Below are 20289 nucleotides of genomic sequence, written 5' to 3' on the forward strand. Positions count from 1 at the left end.
TCAACCTCACCTCTCGCGAGGAGTTTGTCTCACTGTCTCTGATTAGCCCTGAGGTCAGAGGTAACGTTCCTTGGGAAGCAGACCATTGGCTAAGGCTCGGCGTTGCGGAAGTGGGTGGGGCCTCGAGCTTCCGGAAAGGAGAAAGGAAGTGTTTGCTAGGAGAGGCAAGGGGAGGGGACCCGAGCCTGAGTGCAGGGTCAGATTCCACAACCTGTGTGATTTCCTTGTGTTAATTTATCTGGGACGGTTTAGGGTGGAGAACGGCGCGGTCTTTGGGTATGGTGGCCCAAAGGAGGACAGGTGTAGAGCTGAGGTCGTTGGGTAATTCTTCCCATTTCTTTTAGCGCAGCCACGGATGGTATATGATTTTTGTGAAACTTTGTGGATCCCTTTCCCACATCGCCAGTTTTCATCCCATTACCTGTTGCTGCAGGTATCACAAGGCTCCGTGAGAGCTCAGGCACCAGAATTTTAGCAATGAAAGAAGACATACACGCTCACTTCTGAAGGGCTTCCATTGCTGTAGTGTTCTGCAGGTGCTGTTGGAAATCATGAACTACTGCAGCTATTTTCCCACCGTTTGCCTCTTGTTGCGTGCACCTCCCCTCTATGTAGATCAGAGCCTGGAAATCTGGATAGCAGGCTGTTGACAAACTCCATGGCTCTATTATACTTTTTCTGCCCCACTCTCCCCCCCCCGTCCCCCTAAGTCCTGATGTTTCCCCAGGGTTCCATCCTCTGCCCTCCTCTGACTCTAAACACCCTGCTGCTTGAATTCAATAAAATGCTATGATTTCCTAAATCTTCTATTTCTTATGTAAATTTTTCTGCCTTCGGATTATCATCTGTGAATTATCTATTCAGTTGCTTAAACCGGAAACCTTAGTTTTCTTTCTCACCCTCTACATCCGATTGATGGCCAGGATAATTTTATAGAATAAATAAATACTTATTAAATCCACCCCTCTCCATCTCTCTTTTCATTGTTCTTGATCAGGCCCTCAGACCCATGCAACAACCCCTGACTGTCCGTCTCTAGTTTTGCCTCTCCAATCTTTCCTCCACATTAAGTAATTGTCATACACTTGTTCACATCCTTCAGAAGCTACCTCCTCTACTGGATAAAATCCAGACTTCTTCTGGTGAGTCATAAAGCCCTTGAGGACCAGCTACCTCTACCTTTTCACCATCATCTCCACCCACTTGTCTTTAACTTAACTCTTTCCTAGCATATTTTACACAGGGCAGGCATTCTCCTGGCTTCCGGAAATAGGCTGTTTTCCCTTAGGCTGAAATGCCTTTCTCTGACCTGTCCACCTTCAAGATGTGGTCTCAATGTTATGTTTCTAACAAGCTCTCCAACTTAGGCACCTCTCTTGTTCCAGTGAAACTTGTACTTAACCCCTCTATATGATTATGAACCATACTGTAATGTCTATGTCCTTGTCCCACTTCATGAACTAAGATCCTGTTGAGGAGGAGGACTTTGTCTTATTTAGCCTTGTAACCCCAGCAGCTTGCAGTGTCTGGCATAAATTAAGTATCTAGAAAATGTTAAATCAACTGGGCCCAGAAACCTTGTGCCTAAAATAATTTCAGAGCCATATCCCTTTACCAAATACTAAAATAAATAAATACTAAAATGCTAATAATAAACTTATTAGCATTTCCAGGGATAGACAGGCAGTAATTTCCTCCGTGGTTTGCTGTGCAATAAGGATCAGAATGTGATAAGTGCTTGTGAACTAAAAAGTATATTTTAACTAAGCGTTCACTGAAATTCTTTACTCATCAGTTGATTCAGCAAATATTTACTAAACATTTGCTAGGTTCTAGGGGCTTGAGATACATAAGTGAATAAGACAAAGACTTCTGCCCTCATGAAGCTAACATTCTAGTGGAGGTTGGAGGAGGGAGACAGCATAATGACCATATGACATGTTAAAAGGTGAAAGGAGCAATGTGGCGGTGGGGGTTGCAATTTTAAATACTTTCAGGGATCATTTCTATAGTTTGTTAAATACAATGGTTAGGATAAGCCTAATAGAGGAAGTGACTATTGAGCTAAGATTTGGAATGGGCAAGAGTTAGCTAGGAGGATATCTGGCGGAAGAGCCTTGCAGGCAGAGGGAATGGCTAAGGCAAAACTCCTGAAGCTCAGTATCCCCAGCCTGTACAAAGAACAGTAAAGGGGCCAGTGTGGCTGGAGCAGAGTGGGGCACATGGGGCAAATATAAAGTTAGAGGAAACAGGATAAGGCCCCATGTAGGGACTTGGAAGCTAGTGTAAGGACTTTGACTTGTACTCAGATGGTGAACATGTTTTAAGCAGAGTAGTGATCCAGTCTTTTAAAACAATCACTCTGCTGTGTTGAATATAGATAGCAGGGGGAACTTAGAGGCAGGGAGACTGACTGGTAGGCAGGCTTGTGTGGCAATGTAGATGAGAGATGGTGGCTTACACCTGGATGGTAAGGAGTAAGGAGTGATCTTGTCTTCTCTCCCTTTTCCCCCTTCCATTTCTTTATTAACCTTTATTGAGCAAATGGCAGGCATTATGCTAGGTCTTGCTCTTTGTGAACAAGATTAACAGTCCCTGGGGCGCCTGGGTGGCTCAGTCGTTAAGTGTCTGCCTTCGGCTCAGGTCATGCTCCAGGGTCCTCGGATCGAGCCCCACATCAGGCTCCCTGCTCTGCGGGAAGCCTGCTTCTCCCTCTCCCACTCCCCCTGCTTGTGTTCCCTCTCTCGCTGTGTCGGTCACATAAATAAAATCTTTAAAAAAAAAAAAGATTAACAGGGGAAGACAGACAATAAAATATGTGAATTAAATGTGAATTTAAAAAAGTGTGAATAAAATAACATTGTGCTGAGATGCCTGAATACATTAGAATGTAAGGGTGAATGAGGTTAGAGGAGGGCTAACTTACTTTAGCTAGAGTGGTTAGGTCATCTGAGAAGGGAACATTTTGCTGAGAACCAAAGAATGGGAAAAAATCTAGTAATGTAAAGAATGAGAATGGGGAGGCTGGGAAGAGCATTCTCCATACAGGGAGTGTGTACTAAGGCCCTGTGGCAGTAGTGAGTTTAGTATTATCTGGGAACTGAATGGAGGCTGGGGTGTAGACCCAGGGAGCCAGGGGAAGGGCATGAAGTGAGGTTGAAGAAGGTGACTTTAAGTGCAGCAGGAAGCCAGTGAACCTTTATAGGCAGTGGAGAGACATGACATTTTTAAAATGTCATTCTGGCTATTAGGTGAAGAGTTTATCAGAGGGGCAACAGTGCACGTGAGTAGCAGACCAATTAAGAGGCCATTGCAGGCAAGTAACACAGGTTGGTAACTTAGACTAAGGTAGTGGCAGTGGAGATGGAATGACCAGGATTTGAGAATATGCTGGAGGTAGAAATGTCAAGGCTTGGTGCTGATAGATGGATATGAGAATGAGGAAGAGAGAGGAATCAAGGTATTAAGGTGGACTTGTACTTGAATTTCTGGCTTCAGCATGTAGATGGAGGGATAGTGGTACCTTTTACTGAGATAGAGATGGCCTTTAAAAAAGAAGTATACCCCCCACCAAATAGAGGACTTGGAGGGTGGGAGCAATTTATGAAGTGGGGTCATCAGCTCTGGGAGTATAGGACTGGGGAATGTCAGAAGAGAAGGAATGTGTAAAAGTTCGCAGAGGTTGGTAATGCAAGCTACTAAAGAAGCATGCAAGGATCACCAGCCAGTGCAGAGCACCCTTTTGAGGTTTGTGATCACTTTTAATCCATTTAGAGTGAAACTAGTCAATTTCATTATTTGGTTGGATTTTCCTCAGTGAAGTTCTTTTCTTCACTCCCCTTTTCTTCTGTTTCCTTTCTTCCAGCTATCCATAACTTGGAAGTGAAATCTACATTTTTATTATTTATTGAAAATAATCCTGTTTCCTTACTTCAAAATGGAAAATTTATTGATGAAGTAAATTGCCTATAATTTAAAAAATATTAATTGAACTGAATGTTGAATTTTTCTTTCTAAAACACCCAAATTTTTACTGTGTGATCTACAAATTAATTTCTTTACTTAACAGAAAAATAATTTCTACTTTCTCTAAACTAATTTACATGCATTGTCTGTTTTTCTTCTCTCCTTTGCCCATTTCTTCTCAACATTTCCTAAGGCTCAAATAACTATTCTCTACTTGTCAAGGGGTGACTGCCGGAAACATTTACTTTCAAAGATGATAATCTGCCTTTTTAACAATCCAAATGTCCATTAATAGTTGAATGAATAAATTGTGGTATAGTCATACAAAGGAATACTATACAGCAATCAAAGTAAAGAAGCTATGACCCACAACAATATGGATGGTTCCTACATAATATTGAAGAAGTCACACAAAAGCAAATATATTATCCTATTTTTTTAAAGAGTAAAAAAGGTAAAAGTCAGAAGAATTATTTTGGGGCAGAGAGGCAATGAAAGGGGGCTTATGGGATGATGGTAATATGTCTTTTGATGGAGGTGATACTGTGTTTGCTTTATGATAATTCATCATCTGACCCTGATGATTTAGAAAATCTGGTGTAAACTGAGGGTTGCTGGAGGGGAGGTGGGTGGAGGGATGGGGTAATTGGGTGATGGGCATTAAGGAGAGAGAGCACTTGATGTAATGAGCATTGGGTGTTATATGCAACTGATGAATCACTAAAATCTATATCAGAAACTAATAATATACTATATGTTAATTAAACTGAATTTAAATAAAATTTTTTTAAATCCCTGGTGTTTATTCTACTTTAATAAAAGTTTATAAAGCAAACAAGGGCTACACAAAATATGCAAAATTTCCTTTCTTTTAGAGAATGGGAGAGATGTTTATATACTCATTTGATCTCTTCATTTGGTCCCTTACATAAATGTCAAAAATGAATATATGCCTTAGCTTTATATGACCATTTAAGGGAATGAGAATAAATAGGGGTAAACTGAGGAAGGCTGGTTGGAAGTCTGATGTTTTTCAAAGTCTTAAGAGGCCAAGAGCTAATTCACTTACTAATAGACTTTTTAAGGAAATAGATTAATACAGTTTTTAAGGAAAAAAAGAAAATGTAACTGTTGACATTAAAAGGATAGGTTTTGTTATAATTGTTCAAGAAGGGTAAACTTTGTCTTCTTGTTGGATAAACTGGAAAAAAACAAGCCACTTGTTTTGATGTAGGAGAGGGCTAAGGACTAACGATGTTTTAAACTCACAAATATCTAATAGTTCAGATTTTAATTTCTATCCACCTATGCTTCCTTTTTTCTATAAACAACTTTTATTAAAAATACCCTAGCATTCATTCTCTCTGGCCCTCATTATCCTTATCTGTAGAGTAAAGCTATGGGACTAAATGGAGAATTCTTAATTTGGAATTCATGAATGGCCAGGTCTTTGAATCCTCTGAAAATGAAAGAAAATTATACATACATGTGTATATATGTATTTTTCTGGGGAGCTATCTATAGCTTTCATTGGTTTCCTAAGGTCCCTTCCAGTTCTAATATTCTAGGATTAGTGAAACAAAGATTAATTTTCATGTAGATATAAATTAAAGGTTTTCTCTAAGACTGATTAGAAGGATTAGTGTTTTAATCTGAATGTCAGGTATTATTTTCTTGGGGTTTTTTTTAAAGATTTATTTACTTTATTACTTTAGAGAAAGAGCAGAGAATCTTAGAGAAAGAATCTTAAGCAGGCTCCTCACCCAGCACAGAGCCTGACAATGGGGCTCAGTCTCACGACCCTGAGATCATGACCTGAGCCGAAACCAAGAGTCAGTCACTTAATTGATTGAGCCACCCAGGTGCCCATGAAGGACAGGTATTTTTAAATACTTTCTCAAGAATTTGTTTTTAAACAAAATCCAAACTGTTAGATGCCAGTTTAAAACATCATTAGCCTTTAGCCCTCTCCTATGTTACATGTTATATTCTCCTCAAAAGGCCTACAGCTAAATACCACTAGTCTGAAAGAGAGAATAAGGACAGTGTCCAGACATGTTCAGTGTTTCCAACTGGGTGTTTACTCCTCTTGTGCTCCCTTCTGGGACATGGAACAAATCAGAGGATGCATATGGATGAAGAGGACAGTGACTGATAACACCTCAAATTTGCTGGTAGGCAGTATATCAATGCTTAAAACAAATACTGATGCCATGAAGATGGTCTGGTTCTGAGAGAGTAACAGAAGCTCAGTGTTTGTCTTTATTTCTGTAATAGTATCACCTTCTGTCAACAGCTCTTACAGCCCACTGGCCTGGTCCTGGGAAACTCAAGTCTTAGGGCGATAAAAACTTGAGTGCCCTTTCCTCTTCTAACCCATTCCCAGGTTTATGTGTTGCTGTTTAGGAAAAAAGAGCCTGGAGTACATTAGTACATTTAGTGTTTCAAAGAGGAGTGAGGGAAGGTGTTGGTGCAAATATAAGGGCACAGATTCAGAAAAGAACATTTCAACATCACAAGAGAGGATAAAAACCATATGATCATTTCAATAGATGCAGAAAAAGCATTTGACAAAGTACAACATCCATTCATGATAAAAACCCTCAACAAAGTAGGCTTGAGGGAACACATCTCAACATAATAAAGGCCATATATGAAAAACCCATAGCTAACATCATACTCAATGCTGAAAAGCTGAGAGCTTTCCCCCTACAGTCTGGAACAAGACAAGGATGTCCACTCTCATTTTTATTCAACATAGTACTAGAAGTCCTATCCACAGCAATCAGACCAGAAAAAAATAAAAGGCATCCAGATTAGTAAGGAAAAAGTAAAACTTCTACTCTTTGCAGATGACATAGTATTACATGTAGAAAACTTAAAAGACTCCACCAAAATACTACTACAACTGATAAATGAATTCAATAAGGTTGTAGGATACAAAATCAACATACAGAAATCCATAGCATTTCTATGCACTAACAATGAAGTAGAGAAAGAGAAATTAAGAAAACAAATCCATTTATAATTGCATCAAAGAATGAAATGCCTAGGAATAAATTTAACCAAGGAGGTGAAAAACCTGTACTTTGAAAACTATAAAACACTGATGAAACAAACTGAAGACAACACAAATGGAAAGACATTCCATGCTCATGCATTAGAAGAGCAAATACTGTTAAAATGTCTATACTGCCCAAAGCAATCTACAGATTCAATGCAATCCCTATGAAAATACCAACAGCATTTTGCGCAGAACTAGAACAAATAATCTTAATATTTGGATGGAACCACACAAGACCCTGAATAGCCAAAGCAATCTCGAAAAACAAAACTGGAGGTATCACAATCCCAGACTTCAAGTTATATTACAAAGCTATAGTAATCAAACAGTATGATAACTAGCATAAAAATAGACACACAGATCAATGGAATAGAGAGCCAAGAAATAAACCCACAATTATATGGTCAATTAATCTTCAACAAAGGAGGCAAGAATATGCAATGGGAAAAAGTCTGTTCAACAAACAGTGTTGGGAAAACTAGACAGCTATGTGCAAACAAATGAAACTAGACTACTTTCTGTCACCATACACAAAAACAAATTAAAAATGATTAAAGACCTAAACATGAAACTAAAACCATAAAAATCCTTGGAGAGAGTAGGCAAGCGATAATCTCTCTGATAGCAGCTATAGCAACATTTGTCTAAATAGGTCTCCTAGGGCAAGGGAAATAAAAGAAAAAAAAAACTATTGGGACTGCATCAAAATAAAAAGCTTCTACACAGCAAAGGAAACAACAAAACAAAAAGATAACCTACTGAATAGGAGAAGATATTTGCAAATGACATATCCAATAAGGAGTATCAAAGATATATAGAGAACTTCTATAACTCAACACCAAAAAAGCAAATAATCCAATTACAAAATGGGCAGAAGACATGAACAGGCATTTATCCACAGAAGACATCCAGATGGCCAACAGACTGAAAAGATGCTCAAAATCACTCATCATCAGGAAAATGCACATCAAAACTACAATGAGATATTACCACCTCACACCTGTCAGAATGGCTAAAATCAAAAGCCCAAGAAACAAGTGTTGGTGAGGAGGTAGAGAAAAACGAACCCTCTTGCACTGCTGGTGGAAATGCAAACTGGTGCAGCCACAGTATGGAGTTTCCTCAAAAAATTAAGAACAGAATTACCATATGACCCAGTAATTCCACTACCGGGTATTTACCCAAAGGAAATGAAAATACTAATTCGAAAAGATACAGGCACCCCTATGTTTACTGCAGCTTTATAATAGCTAAGATATGGAAGCAACACAAGTGTCCATTGATAGATGAATGGGTAAAGAAGATGTGTATATATGTGGTGTATATGTATAATGGAATATTACTCAGCCATAAAGAATGAAATCTTGCCATTTGCAAAAACATGGATAGATCCAGAAGGTATAACATTAAGTGAAATTAAGAGAGAAAGAAAAATGCCATATGATTTCATTCATGTACGGAATTTAAGAAACAAAACAAACGGAGAAAAAAAAGAGAGAAAAAACCAGACTCTTAAATAGAGAGAACTGGTGATGGGTGAGGAGATGGGTAGGGGGATGGGTGAAATATGTGAAAAGGATGAAGAGCACACCTATCATGATGAGCACTGAGTAATGTATAGAATTGTTGAATCGCTATATTGTATACCTGAAATAATGTAACACTGTATATTGATTATACTGGAATTAAAATTTTTTAAAAATAAGTTAGAAAAAAGGGTAACATTTCAGTTATCAAATATATATTCAAAAGAAATAGGGGTGGGGAATCAGGGTACAAGCTTAAATTCTAATTTCAGTTCCACATTTATTACCAGAATAGATTGCCCAGATTAAATAATTTTCCTCAAAAACAAAAACATTTCTACTTTTTCAGTTAAAAAAAATCTAAGCATAATTAATTAGAAATATGATGAGACCCTGAATGTCCATTAGTGAAAAAGAAAGTCATCGCAACAATTATACTGAACACTATTTCAGGAGTTCTGAATTTTATTTTATTTTTTAAAGATTTTATTTATTTGAGAGAGAGAGAATGAGAGACAGAGCACGAGCGGGAAGAGGGTCAGAGGGAGAAGCAGACCCCCTGCTGAGCAGGGAGCCCAATGTGGGACTCGATCCCGGGACTCCAGGATCATGACCTGAGCTGAAGGCAGTCGCTTAACCAACTGAGCCACCCAGGCGCCCAGGAGTTCTGAATTTTAAAGCAAGAATATTAAACAGGAATATAACAGAAATTTTTAATTTTAGATATGTTGTTTTTATTCAAAAGAATAACTGCTTGACAACCTAAGTCACAAAGTTTGGACCAAACCACCAGTCCACTGAAACAGCCCTTTGAAGTTTGTATCCGCACAGCCACAGGGACTGAAAAAGTCCTTTCGTCCCTTGTTGCTCTCAAATGCTGAGAATTGTAAGCTGAAACCACTGTTCTAGTGGACAGTGAGAATAATTGTTTCCACCATCTTGTTCCCCACAAGAGCTGCCCAAAGTTATCTTCTGCTCCTGGGGTTGGACCATCTGTTTTTGTGAAAGTTACATATTGCAATTTACAAAAATCCAAATTGTTCCTTTGATTTATACTATCTAACTGAATCATAGAAGCATTACTATGCTTAAAACACTGATCGATTCTACTTGCTTTAAATACTTTCTCAGATCCCTTTCACGTTTATTATCAATGATCAGTAAAGATGACATAATAAGCAGGCCTAAAATTCTGAGATGTCCACATGTTCCCTTTTCAGTTTAATAAGACTTCACATTATTATATAGTGTTTTTGTATGTTACAGAAGTTGGTACAATACATCTCTACTGGGAAAATCTTAGAAGGAATTCCAAATATTACAGTAAAACTGTAACTAGAAAAGTGACACGTGAAGCAGAATACATGCAGAGAAAATTAAATCCTTTCAAAAAAATGACATTGCTGTAGCCCCACACCAAATTTGTAATTGGCGAAAAATACGTTTCTAGTCTGGTAAATGGTGGCATAGCAAAGTCCCAACTCATTAGCTTTTTAACTTGGTGACTGCAGCTGAAATGTTTTCTATGAATCATGCCACCATATTGGACATTTGATTTAGAAGTGTAGAATTAGGATTCATGAAATCTTGATACGTAATCTTTCTAGACCTCTTAGAATCACCTAAGTGATGCTACTCCAGTGTGTTTTGAGACTTCCCCCAAGGATTCCAGTTTCTCTCCTGCATCCCCTCTTCATAATAACCTTCACATCTATTTGAACCCATACTAAGGAGTTTACTAAGAGTCTAATACCTGTTTAGTCACTTATTTGTGCATGGCTTCAGACCAAACTTTGACGTGTAACATATGGATTTCATCTATGAAAAGGAAGGCAGTACCCTGCCTTCCTCACATAACTGTCCTAAGGATAAAAGGTCAAGTAGGCGAGAAATGCTTTAATTATAATGTGCTATATTTAAGCATTATTGTTTTCTCTATGACAAGCAACAGCTTTGTCCTACACCCAAATTAGAAAAGTTATTGATATTTCATTCAGCATCTCATTAACTGATGACTAATCTGATGAACTTTAGAGAACGTGATAGATTTGGGTTTTCTCTCCCTATCAATACCTAACAAGGTTCACTAATACATGAATGGACAGTATGACAGAGCCAACACTGACCCCTTGGCATCGATTGCCCTGCTGTCCAGTTCACAGATGAGCAGTACCAGCTGAGGGAGTTAGTTCATAACACTTGTGGTTTTGATTCTTCTAAAACAGAAAACTGCAGATGAGGGCATTAGGTACTTATGCTGTAGCCATCAAAAATAGCAAGATAACTTTCTTATTGAACTGCCTCAGACAACATTTGCTCATTTTGTATTAGACCAGAGGAATGTGGGCTATATGCTGCCATCTAGGGACAGTATTACAAAAGTTTTCTCACAAGAGAAAACAAAATTTGTCGTCCATTCTGTTGGTATAGCTCACCAGTAATTTCTCATCAAATTTAAATAGTGTTCCTATACCCCTCCCAAGGGTTTTGATGCTCATTGCCATGAAAATCTACTTTCCTCAGAAATTCATCAAACTACTATGTGTTTACAGTATCACAGAAATTCCTGAAAAAAATTTCCTTTTCCAAGTTACTTTTATATATTATTCCTATAAAAGGACCAGACTCTTCTTTAAATGTCACAACTGAGAAAATCATGTGTGCTGACTGCAGATAAATGTTTTGTACCTTGTTAATTCTTCTATTGATTAAGAAGTGTTTTATAAACCAGAACATGAAATCAAATTATAAACTTCAAGTTCCTTCTTTTACTTTTAGCTGATAGCAAAGAATTATATCAGGATAGAAAAGCATAACTGCTACAAGTGCATAAAACATAGCTAGCACTAAAAGACACACTGACTTTCCCCCAAAATTGTACATTTTATTGTAACAAAAATAATTAGATGCATCTCATAGCAATATATTATCATATAGGTACACACTGAGAAGGACAAATTGGATAAACTGTAAAACAATATCTTACTATACATCCAATTAATGAGTAATTTTTGGAAAAAGAAAAAGATATAAAATCATCCCTTTTTATATAATTCTATGTTTTTTTCCAGAGACTTTATAGACAACACAATCAAGATTTAATTGTAAATTATTATAATTCTATCCTTAACATTAGAACCTGTAATGTAAAAATTCCAGTCATATCTTGGTAGGCATTTGCCAAATGAAATCAAATGTTTGTCATACATGGTTTTAAGCTTGTACAATAATATTCAAATACTGTATACTGCCACGGGCCCTTCTGTCTGGTTTCACACATTAGCTGAAATATTTTTAGTAAACTCCCATTTTTTCACCTGTTTAGTCTCTGTGTTATCACTTCTCGATACATAATAGAGATGTAGATGAGCAACAAAAAGATGACAAAGAAATCATCTAGAAAGCCTAGAATTCCAAACAGGGCTTCAGGTACAAAATCTAGAGGTGATATAAGATAGAAAAAAGCTCCCATTAAACAAAGTATTATCCTGATGCGGAACATCCAGAAAAGGCCCCCGACTGAAAACATTTCCCTGAATGCATGCCTCAGTAAAGTGGGTAGATCCATAATTCTTTCCATAATCTGGTGGGGGAAGAACAAGATATGATTTGTCATCTAGTATGTCAGGTATCAATATAATTTTCTTACAATGTGCAAACTCAGTAAACATGAATTAAGGAATTTCACATATTTTCTAGCTAAGCATTTTATTTAAAAACAGATCTTTGATAACTAGGTTCTTCTAAAATAGATCTTACTGCAGATAACGGAAAAGCAACTAAAATGTCAACAAACTTACAATACAGGATATAGTGAGGCAAAACTCAAGTCCTCTCTAATTTGAATTAGTAAAATAAACCAAATGAAGCACTTAGTGTATATAGGATTAGAGCTTGAGGCTTGAGCTGGGTCTGGGTTTAAACTCAAAGTCAATCTCTTAGTAGTCAGGTAACCTTGGGGGAAGTTGTTTAACCAAATTGAGATCGAGCAACAACTAACCAAGTTTGTGTCACAAGGACTATTAAGAACTAAAAGATACTGTATACAAAAGACCTTTATAAATTGCCAGACAATATAGAAGTAGTATACATTAAAGACACATTAACTTGGATGACTTTGATAATCTAAGAATAGCAATGAAACGAAACGGACTCCTTCCTAGGATGTTTATTTGGCTTAGCTGGAGTTTAAGTGAATTACTAATTGCCAAAAGATTTTTGGAATGCCAGACCCTACCTTTATAAAAATGATTATGTTTCTGAATATGTACAAAAACATCAATTACTAGGTTTTTACATAGTGAGCATAATTTTCACAGCCGAAAACAATTACATAAATTTTTGAAAATTGAGGCATTCAGAGAAATTGGAACCCTCACAATTATTGGTGGGAATGAACAGCCTCTTTGGAAACAGTTTGGCAGTTCTTCTAAATGTTAAACAGGGTTACCATAATATCCAGCAATTCCACAATGAGGCATATACCCAACAGGAATGAAAATATGACTCCACACAAAAACTGGTACACAAATATGAATGGAAGCATTATTCATAATAGCCCAAAAGTGTAAACAATTCAAATGCTCATCAACTGACGAATGGATAAACAAAATGTGATATATATCACTTGGCCATAAAAAGCCAATGAAGTTATGATATATTTCACAACATGGATGAACCTTGAAAACACTATGCTAAGTGAAATAAGCCAGAGACAAAAGGCCATATATTATATGATCTCATTTCAATGAAATGATGAATATCCAGATTAGCCCAATCTATAGAGGCAGAAAGTAAATTAGTAGTTACCAAGGACTGGGGTGAATGAGAAGGGATGCCAAAGCTTTTGGGATGATGAAAATATTCTAAAATTGGATTATGACAATAACTAGATTATATTTACTCTGAATACACTAGAGACCATTGAATTATATAAACAGGTTGCCCTTTATGATGTGTAAAATACATCTAAATAAAGCTGTTAACAAAAGAGTACTAATATCTATTTGTATAACCTTGAGCAAGTTAGTTTATCCTCTGCCTGCAAACTTTGCATTTGTTTTGTGTAGTCTGTTTGGACTATATGGTCCTGTGTAGTAATGAACTACCATGACTTCTCAACATAACTTCTTTCACGATCTCATTTGTCAGGGGCTGGTAGATACAGAGAAACTGACCAGAGGAAGAAAGTCACTTCCTGTGGTTATTCCACTGGGCACAGTTCAGCTCTAATTAACAATCTGTGTAATTACAATATGTCCAAGTATGTATTTTGTTTGTTTCACGAGTGCCAAATAAGTAGAGAGGGAAGTGGAGACAAAAATGGGAAGAACTGAGCAAGTGATAAGGAAAGAGTTTTATAAACTCCACCAGATAGTCCTGTAAATCCTTTTTGGAAAACTGATCACAAAAAACCAAAATGGTCTTTTTAGAATCAGTTCCTATGTTAATTTTCTATTCTCTACTGGAGAAACTAACATTTAAAGCAAAACAGCAGCACAACTTTCACAAGTCTATGATAAGTTGTTTTAAATATTCTAGGGACCAGCTAGTGTATGTTTTGAATACTTTTCTGTCCTTTATCAGAGCCGTTTGTTCACTTCTCATATCACTTATACAAAATCTATAATAAGTAGATAAGAAGTATGAAATGGGTTACTAAGAAATGTTTGTATATTAATCACAATCTTACTCCAACTTTGGATGAGGCAGAATATTACAGTAAGAGCTAAATGTCTCTATTACACTGTACTTTCATCATGTACCGGACTCGTCAAATATCTGACACCTACCAAAAATTGAGCAACGATATGCTTCACACCTAAAAACAAGAATGAATATCTTAAAATGATTTTTTTTTTCTTAAGTTCAGTGGTAGGTCTTGAATTTGGAACATGTTGATTTTCAAAGAATCATCCTACAGATGACACTGGAGGATATGTAAAAAAAAAAAAAAAAAAATTGCTGGATGAAAAATAGCAGAAGAGGCCCCCAAATAACTGTGAAGGACAACAGTGATTGGATTAACTTTCTTTTTGTTTAAACATCTAGAAGATTTACCCATTATCCACAAAAGCTGAAACTGTATGCCCTTAAATGTACATGACATCACAGTGTAAGAAATACATGCAAGGAAGCACAAGAGTACACAAGTGTTTAATACTGAAGCATTTTAATAGCTTATATTCTTGGCTGAGAGTAGTAGTATCAATTCTTAACCATAACTCATTAATTTATTCAACAAATATCAAAGGCTTACTGTATCCCAGGCACTGAAATTGGTGATGAGAATATAGCAGTGGATATATAAATATAGTTCTTGCCCTCATGAAGCTTTTAGTCTACTGAGAGAAAGATAATGAACAAGATTTGAGTATGGTTTGTGACAAATCTACAAAGGAATGGTGCAGAGGACAGTGATAGAGAATACCTTAGTTGATCAGGGAAAGCCTCTCTTAGGAAGGTCTACTTAAGAACGACCTAAAGGGGGCGCCTGGGTGGCTCAGTCGTTAAGCGTCTGCCTTCGGCTCAGGTCATGATCCCAGGGTCCTGGGATCGAGCCCCGCATCAGGCTCTCTGTTCAAAAGGGAGCCTGCTTCTCCCTCTCCCACTCTGCCAGCTTGTGTTCCCTCTCTCACTGTCTCTCTCTGTCAAATAAATAAATAAAATCTTTAAAAAAAAAAAAAAAGAACGACCTAAAGGATGAGAAGTCAGCCATGAGAAGAGCAGAGGGACAAGCATTCCCAATCGAGGGGTCATGTGTGAAGGCATTAAGATGGGAAGACTTGGAGTGTATTTTGAGAGCTGAAAAGCGGCTGGTGGAGTGAAGCATTTTGGGTGAGGCTTGGGAGGGAGGCACCAGGTCATGTAGGGCCTTGTAAACACAGGAAGGAGTTGGAACATTATTCCAAAACATTGGAAGTTTTAAAATACAAGAATATCACGGTCTTACTTATGTTTTCAAAATATTACTCGGGCTGCTGTGCAGAGAAAAAAGTCACAGTGAAGAGGCCATTTGCAGTTATTATCCTAAGCAAGAGATGATGATGGCTTAGGCTAGTATGATGGCTACAGACACAGGACATTTTTATGAGCTAAAAATGACAGGATCTCCCAAAAGGAGAAAAGAAATGATACAACTTATTTATATATCAGATGAGGGGAATGAGGGAAAGGAAGAAATCAAAACAGCTGAGTAAGACAGAAAAGAATACACTGAGTTGAGGAGGGAAGCAATTCAATATTGTACATACCATGTTTGAGATGACTATGGAGCATCCAAGTGGAGATGTAAGCCAAGCACTTAGACATATGCTCTAGAGCTCAGAGGAGAGGTCTAGGCTTTCCATATAAATTTGTATTTACAATATTGATTTCTGAAGTACATACTTAGTCATGCACACACTTCTAGAATTCTTTTGTTAGATTTTGAAAAAAAACTGGGAATGAGCCAGTAAAATGTGACAGTTTTTAATCTATCACATGCCTTTTTTTGAGGGGAGGAGGTCAACTATTAAATTAATGTGTTCTTTAAAAATCAAATGCTTTTGAGTAACTAAAATGACATAACAAAAAAACCTCCCCAACACCTAGAGTTACTTCAAAGAGGAGGTCAGGGTAAATAAAAAAGTGGAAGACACAATTGTAAAACTCTCCAGAAGTTCTCAGTTATAAGTTTCTCATTGGATAATCCCTATTTTAGATTTGCACAGGAGCCGTGCTTGCTTCGGCAGCACATATACTAAGATTTGCACGGGAGTCAATAATTTCACATTTCCCTCCAATTTTTCTTTTTTTTTTTTTCTGGAATCTCTTTCATAAAGATTTATAATGCCTTTTTTTTTTGTTTAGATAGAAAACTGTAGTCCTTGGGAAAGCTGTAACTCAGTGATTGACAACAAGGATGAAGTTTATTTTATTTTATTTAAAGATTTATTTATTTATTTGAGAGCGAGAATGAGAGAGAGAGAGAAAGAGAGTACATGAGAGCGGAGAGGGTCAGAGGGAGAAGCAGACTCCCCGCTGAGCAAGGAACCTGATGCGGGACTCGATCCCGGAACTCCAGGATCATGACCTGAGCCGAATGCAGTCGCCTAACCAACTAAGCCACCCAGGCGCCCCAACAAGGATGAAGTTTAAAACTTTACCCAACACACATAAACAATGAGACTTTTTATAGTCAAAGAATACTTGTTGGTTAATCTCACCTTACCAAAGAGAAGTATCATTATACTCTAACTTTGCACTTGCTATAACAATACTTACAGATCTGGGCTGCCCTGAGAATCTCCGGTTATAATCATTAATATCTTGGCGCAATGATACAACATCCTGAGATTGGTCATTTTCACCAAATACTGTTAGCAGTAAAGTCACCTGTATATTACAAAAAGAAAAAATTGTTATACCTTTCTGCAGCATTTTTTTTCATTTTGTTATTATTCAATAGAATGAATAAAGCTTCTAAATTTATATTTCACTCATTTCTTTTAATAAAGGCAACATGGGGAGGAAAGTAAGTTATCATTGCCTTGTAATAAAATCCAATGCAAAATGTAATTTGAATTCCCATAAAATCAAATGGGTACCTCAACCAAACACTGGTTCTAATATTTTCCAGGTCACGCCAGGGATAGTCAGTAGTTCTCTGTTTGGGCTAACAAATATTTGAAGATATAAGAATGATGAGAAAATACTCAGGAGTGAAGTGACATAAAAATATATGTTTATCATTGTGAGAGCGAAAAATTAGGGATTTCTTTTGTGATTAAAATCATTATTCTTCAACCTCACTGGTATTTGAAATATCTTTGAATGCTACCAAACATAATACAGAGATTAAGTTATTGCAGGGACCCACTCTCAAGCACCCATCCCTACTATCATCAAAAAAGGTAATTCTTGATACTGATATATAATGTAATACTTTTAACCTGGTTTCCTCCATGGTAGAGATAAGGATACACAAATGTCCCAGGACCCATACTGAGGTCATCTGAAGATGGCAGTGTCTTGAAAAATAAGTACATTTTAAAATATATCAATGCCTATAGAAATAGTCACTGTACAAGGAGATAAAAATGGGAAGGAGCAGTGACACATTTAGGTTTAAATCATCTAGCTGTTTTTATCCTTCCTCAGCTCAGCTGTAAAACCTGGACTTCCCACTATGCAGATGCTTTCCAAACAGCCAAACAAAGGAGTGATGAAGAGCAGTAGGTGGTGGGGAAGCAGGTACAGCCTCTCTTCACAAATTTGCTAATAAAAGTGCATCTTTCAATGACTAATAAGTGAGCACTTACTGTAGGCCAGGCACTGTGCTAAGTGCTACACAGACCCCAAAACTGAAGACATAGCCCTGCCCCCTGCTGACCACAACACCCAAGATAGAAGGGGAGGCAGACCTGTTATAAGGCGCTGGTGGTGGGGGTTATTATGACACTTGAGAATAAGGACTTCTGCCTCAGGTGCCCAGAAAGTGGAAACATAAGCTGGCCCTTGAAGTGCAGCTCGGGCCACTGGTATGTGAGCGTATGCATTCAGGAAGAGAAGTGGTGAGCATGTTACAGTCAGAAGCAGCAATCTGTGCACTACAGCCAGCGACACAGGGTGGGGAACAGGGAGCGGCCACCTGTCCTACTTCCAGGAGGAATTATTCTCTAGTTAGGGAAACAAAAGCTATTATATAAAAACAATTTTATCTCTACCTTTCTAGATTCTAGCAATTTATGGGTGGTCAAAAGGAGATCACCTGCTAATACATACATACCCCACTGAAAAGCCATGGAATGGAGCCAAGAAGAGGGGACAGGTGTGAACTAATAATTCTTTAGTGTGAGACCCATGGCCTGATCTCAGTGTTGCCGGGAGATAGCTAAAGATTATGAGAGGTCGTACTGGCAAGTAAACTTCACCGTTGACTGACTTGTTTCACATAATCAAATCAGCCAGAGAGGCAGTACAAACAACAACAACAACAGAAAACCCCCCAAAAACGATTTTCCTCCTGCCATGTAATACAAAGTCAAATGTAAAAGAGGCAGAATTTGGGAATGTAGAAGCAAGGGGGAAAGAAGATAAATCCCTGAACCTCCCTCTCTACACCAAAAAATGAGGCAGTGATGCAGGTAAGCGGATAGCCAGAACAAAAGTTGAAAGAATGTGTGTGTGTGTGTGTGTTTAACAATACATGCTATATGGTTTTATTCATATAAAGTCCAAAAATCACACAAAACTAGACAATAATCTTAGAGGTGCATGCTAAGGTAATACAGAAAATCAAAGAAATGCTTATCATAAAAGTCATTTATGGAGTAGCCTCTAGGAGAGGAAGGAGGGGGTGGAGATTTGGTCCTGAGGAGGCTTCTGGGGGCTGCTGGCCAGTTCCTATTTCTTCATCTGAGTGGTGATTATCTAAGTGTTGCTTTGTGATAATTCAATGAGCAGTACTTCTATGTTTTATGTGCTTTTCTGTATGTCTGTTATAGTTTACAAAGAATTTTAGAAAAATTGTTGCCTCTTCTACCATTTTGTTTCATTTTTTGATCTCTGTGGGTTTTTGCCTTTACAAAATGTCCTGTTCTTTTAATGGGGTTGCAAAGAGTAGCAAAAGTAAATATATGTGTTCAATTTCATATCTTTACTTGAAAGCTCTCTATCCTTTCTAGACTTCACTTTGCACACTGGAAGACTTCCTAAAGAGCTGCTGTCTTTTTACATTTCATAACTCATTATTAGAAAGGTAGGTATTTTTATTTAAATGAAAAACAAAATAAGTATACAGGAAATTATGAAAAAACTGTATACAACTGATAGAATGTTCTATTTTACTATATTTACTAATTAAAAAACTAAGAACTTCATTTTCTCAAATTTTTCAGTATTTTGTTTTTCCAGTTTGTCCAAGAAATTGAGAAAATCTGTGATGTTTCAGTCTTCAGTATATGTTTATAAAAACTTATCATCTCCCTCCTGAAGTAGCTTCTATACTAACTAAAATAGTCTGATCTGCTCTGGATCATGTAATATGGATATGTCTCCAAAAGAGACATTAAAAAAATTATTATTCATCATATAAAGCCATCTAGACCCTCACTGGAGAAGGGCAGATTAAAAGTAAATTGAAAGGGAAAAACATTTTTTTATTTCAAAAGAAGTATATGTAGGGGAAATATTTGGTTAAGCCTGATTAGCTAGTTCAGTTATTCCTTTGCTAGTATTACAACAAAGACTTACTAGAATTTTGGGAAGGATTCATTTACCCTTTATTTACCATTTTTTAATATAACTGAAGGATTTAGAAGGGAATTTCCCTTTTTTGCTGTCTTTAAGACGTTAAAAAAAATAATGGAGTAACATTATAGAAGCTTTGGATAAACAGAACTTCCCTAAGATCCAGCAATTGCACTAGTAGGTGCTTATCCAAAGAATATAAGAATACTAATGCAAAGGGATTCATGCACCCCAATGTTTAGCAGCATTATTTACAATAGCCAAATTATGGAACAGCTCCAGTGTCCATTGACTGATGAATGGAAAAAGAAGATGCAGTATGTGTATATAATGGAATATTACTGAGCCATAAAAAAGAATGAAATCTTGCCATTTGCAATGACATGGATGGACCTAGAATATTATGCTGAGCAAAATAAGTCAGTCAGAGAAAGACAAATACCCTAGGATCTCACTCATATGTGGAATTTAAGAAACAAAACAAGAAAAGGGAAAAAAAGA

At 37.1% G+C, this 20289-nt stretch overlaps 1 protein-coding gene across 9 annotated transcripts in view; it reads right to left on the bottom strand.

The window, feature by feature from the left end:
- Positions 1 to 10132: 10132 nt before the first annotated feature.
- Positions 10133 to 20289, bottom strand: part of RNF170 (ring finger protein 170) — a 42846-nt gene continuing 32689 nt past the window's right edge. For all 9 annotated transcript variants that reach the window (XM_006735348.3, XM_031030206.2, XM_031030205.2 and 6 more), the window contains 2 exons: positions 16822 to 16932; positions 10133 to 12139 (listed from right to left, as the gene is read on the bottom strand). In XM_006735348.3, the coding sequence (XP_006735411.1) occupies positions 11870 to 12139; positions 16822 to 16932 (381 nt within the window). In that variant the 3' untranslated portion in view covers positions 10133 to 11869. The remainder of the gene's footprint in view (positions 12140 to 16821; positions 16933 to 20289) is intronic.

The sequence above is a fragment of the Leptonychotes weddellii genome, chromosome 2 (genome assembly GCF_054177405.1).
Source record: "Leptonychotes weddellii isolate Sample4059 chromosome 2, ASM5417740v2, whole genome shotgun sequence".
NCBI lineage: Eukaryota > Metazoa > Chordata > Mammalia > Carnivora > Phocidae > Leptonychotes > Leptonychotes weddellii.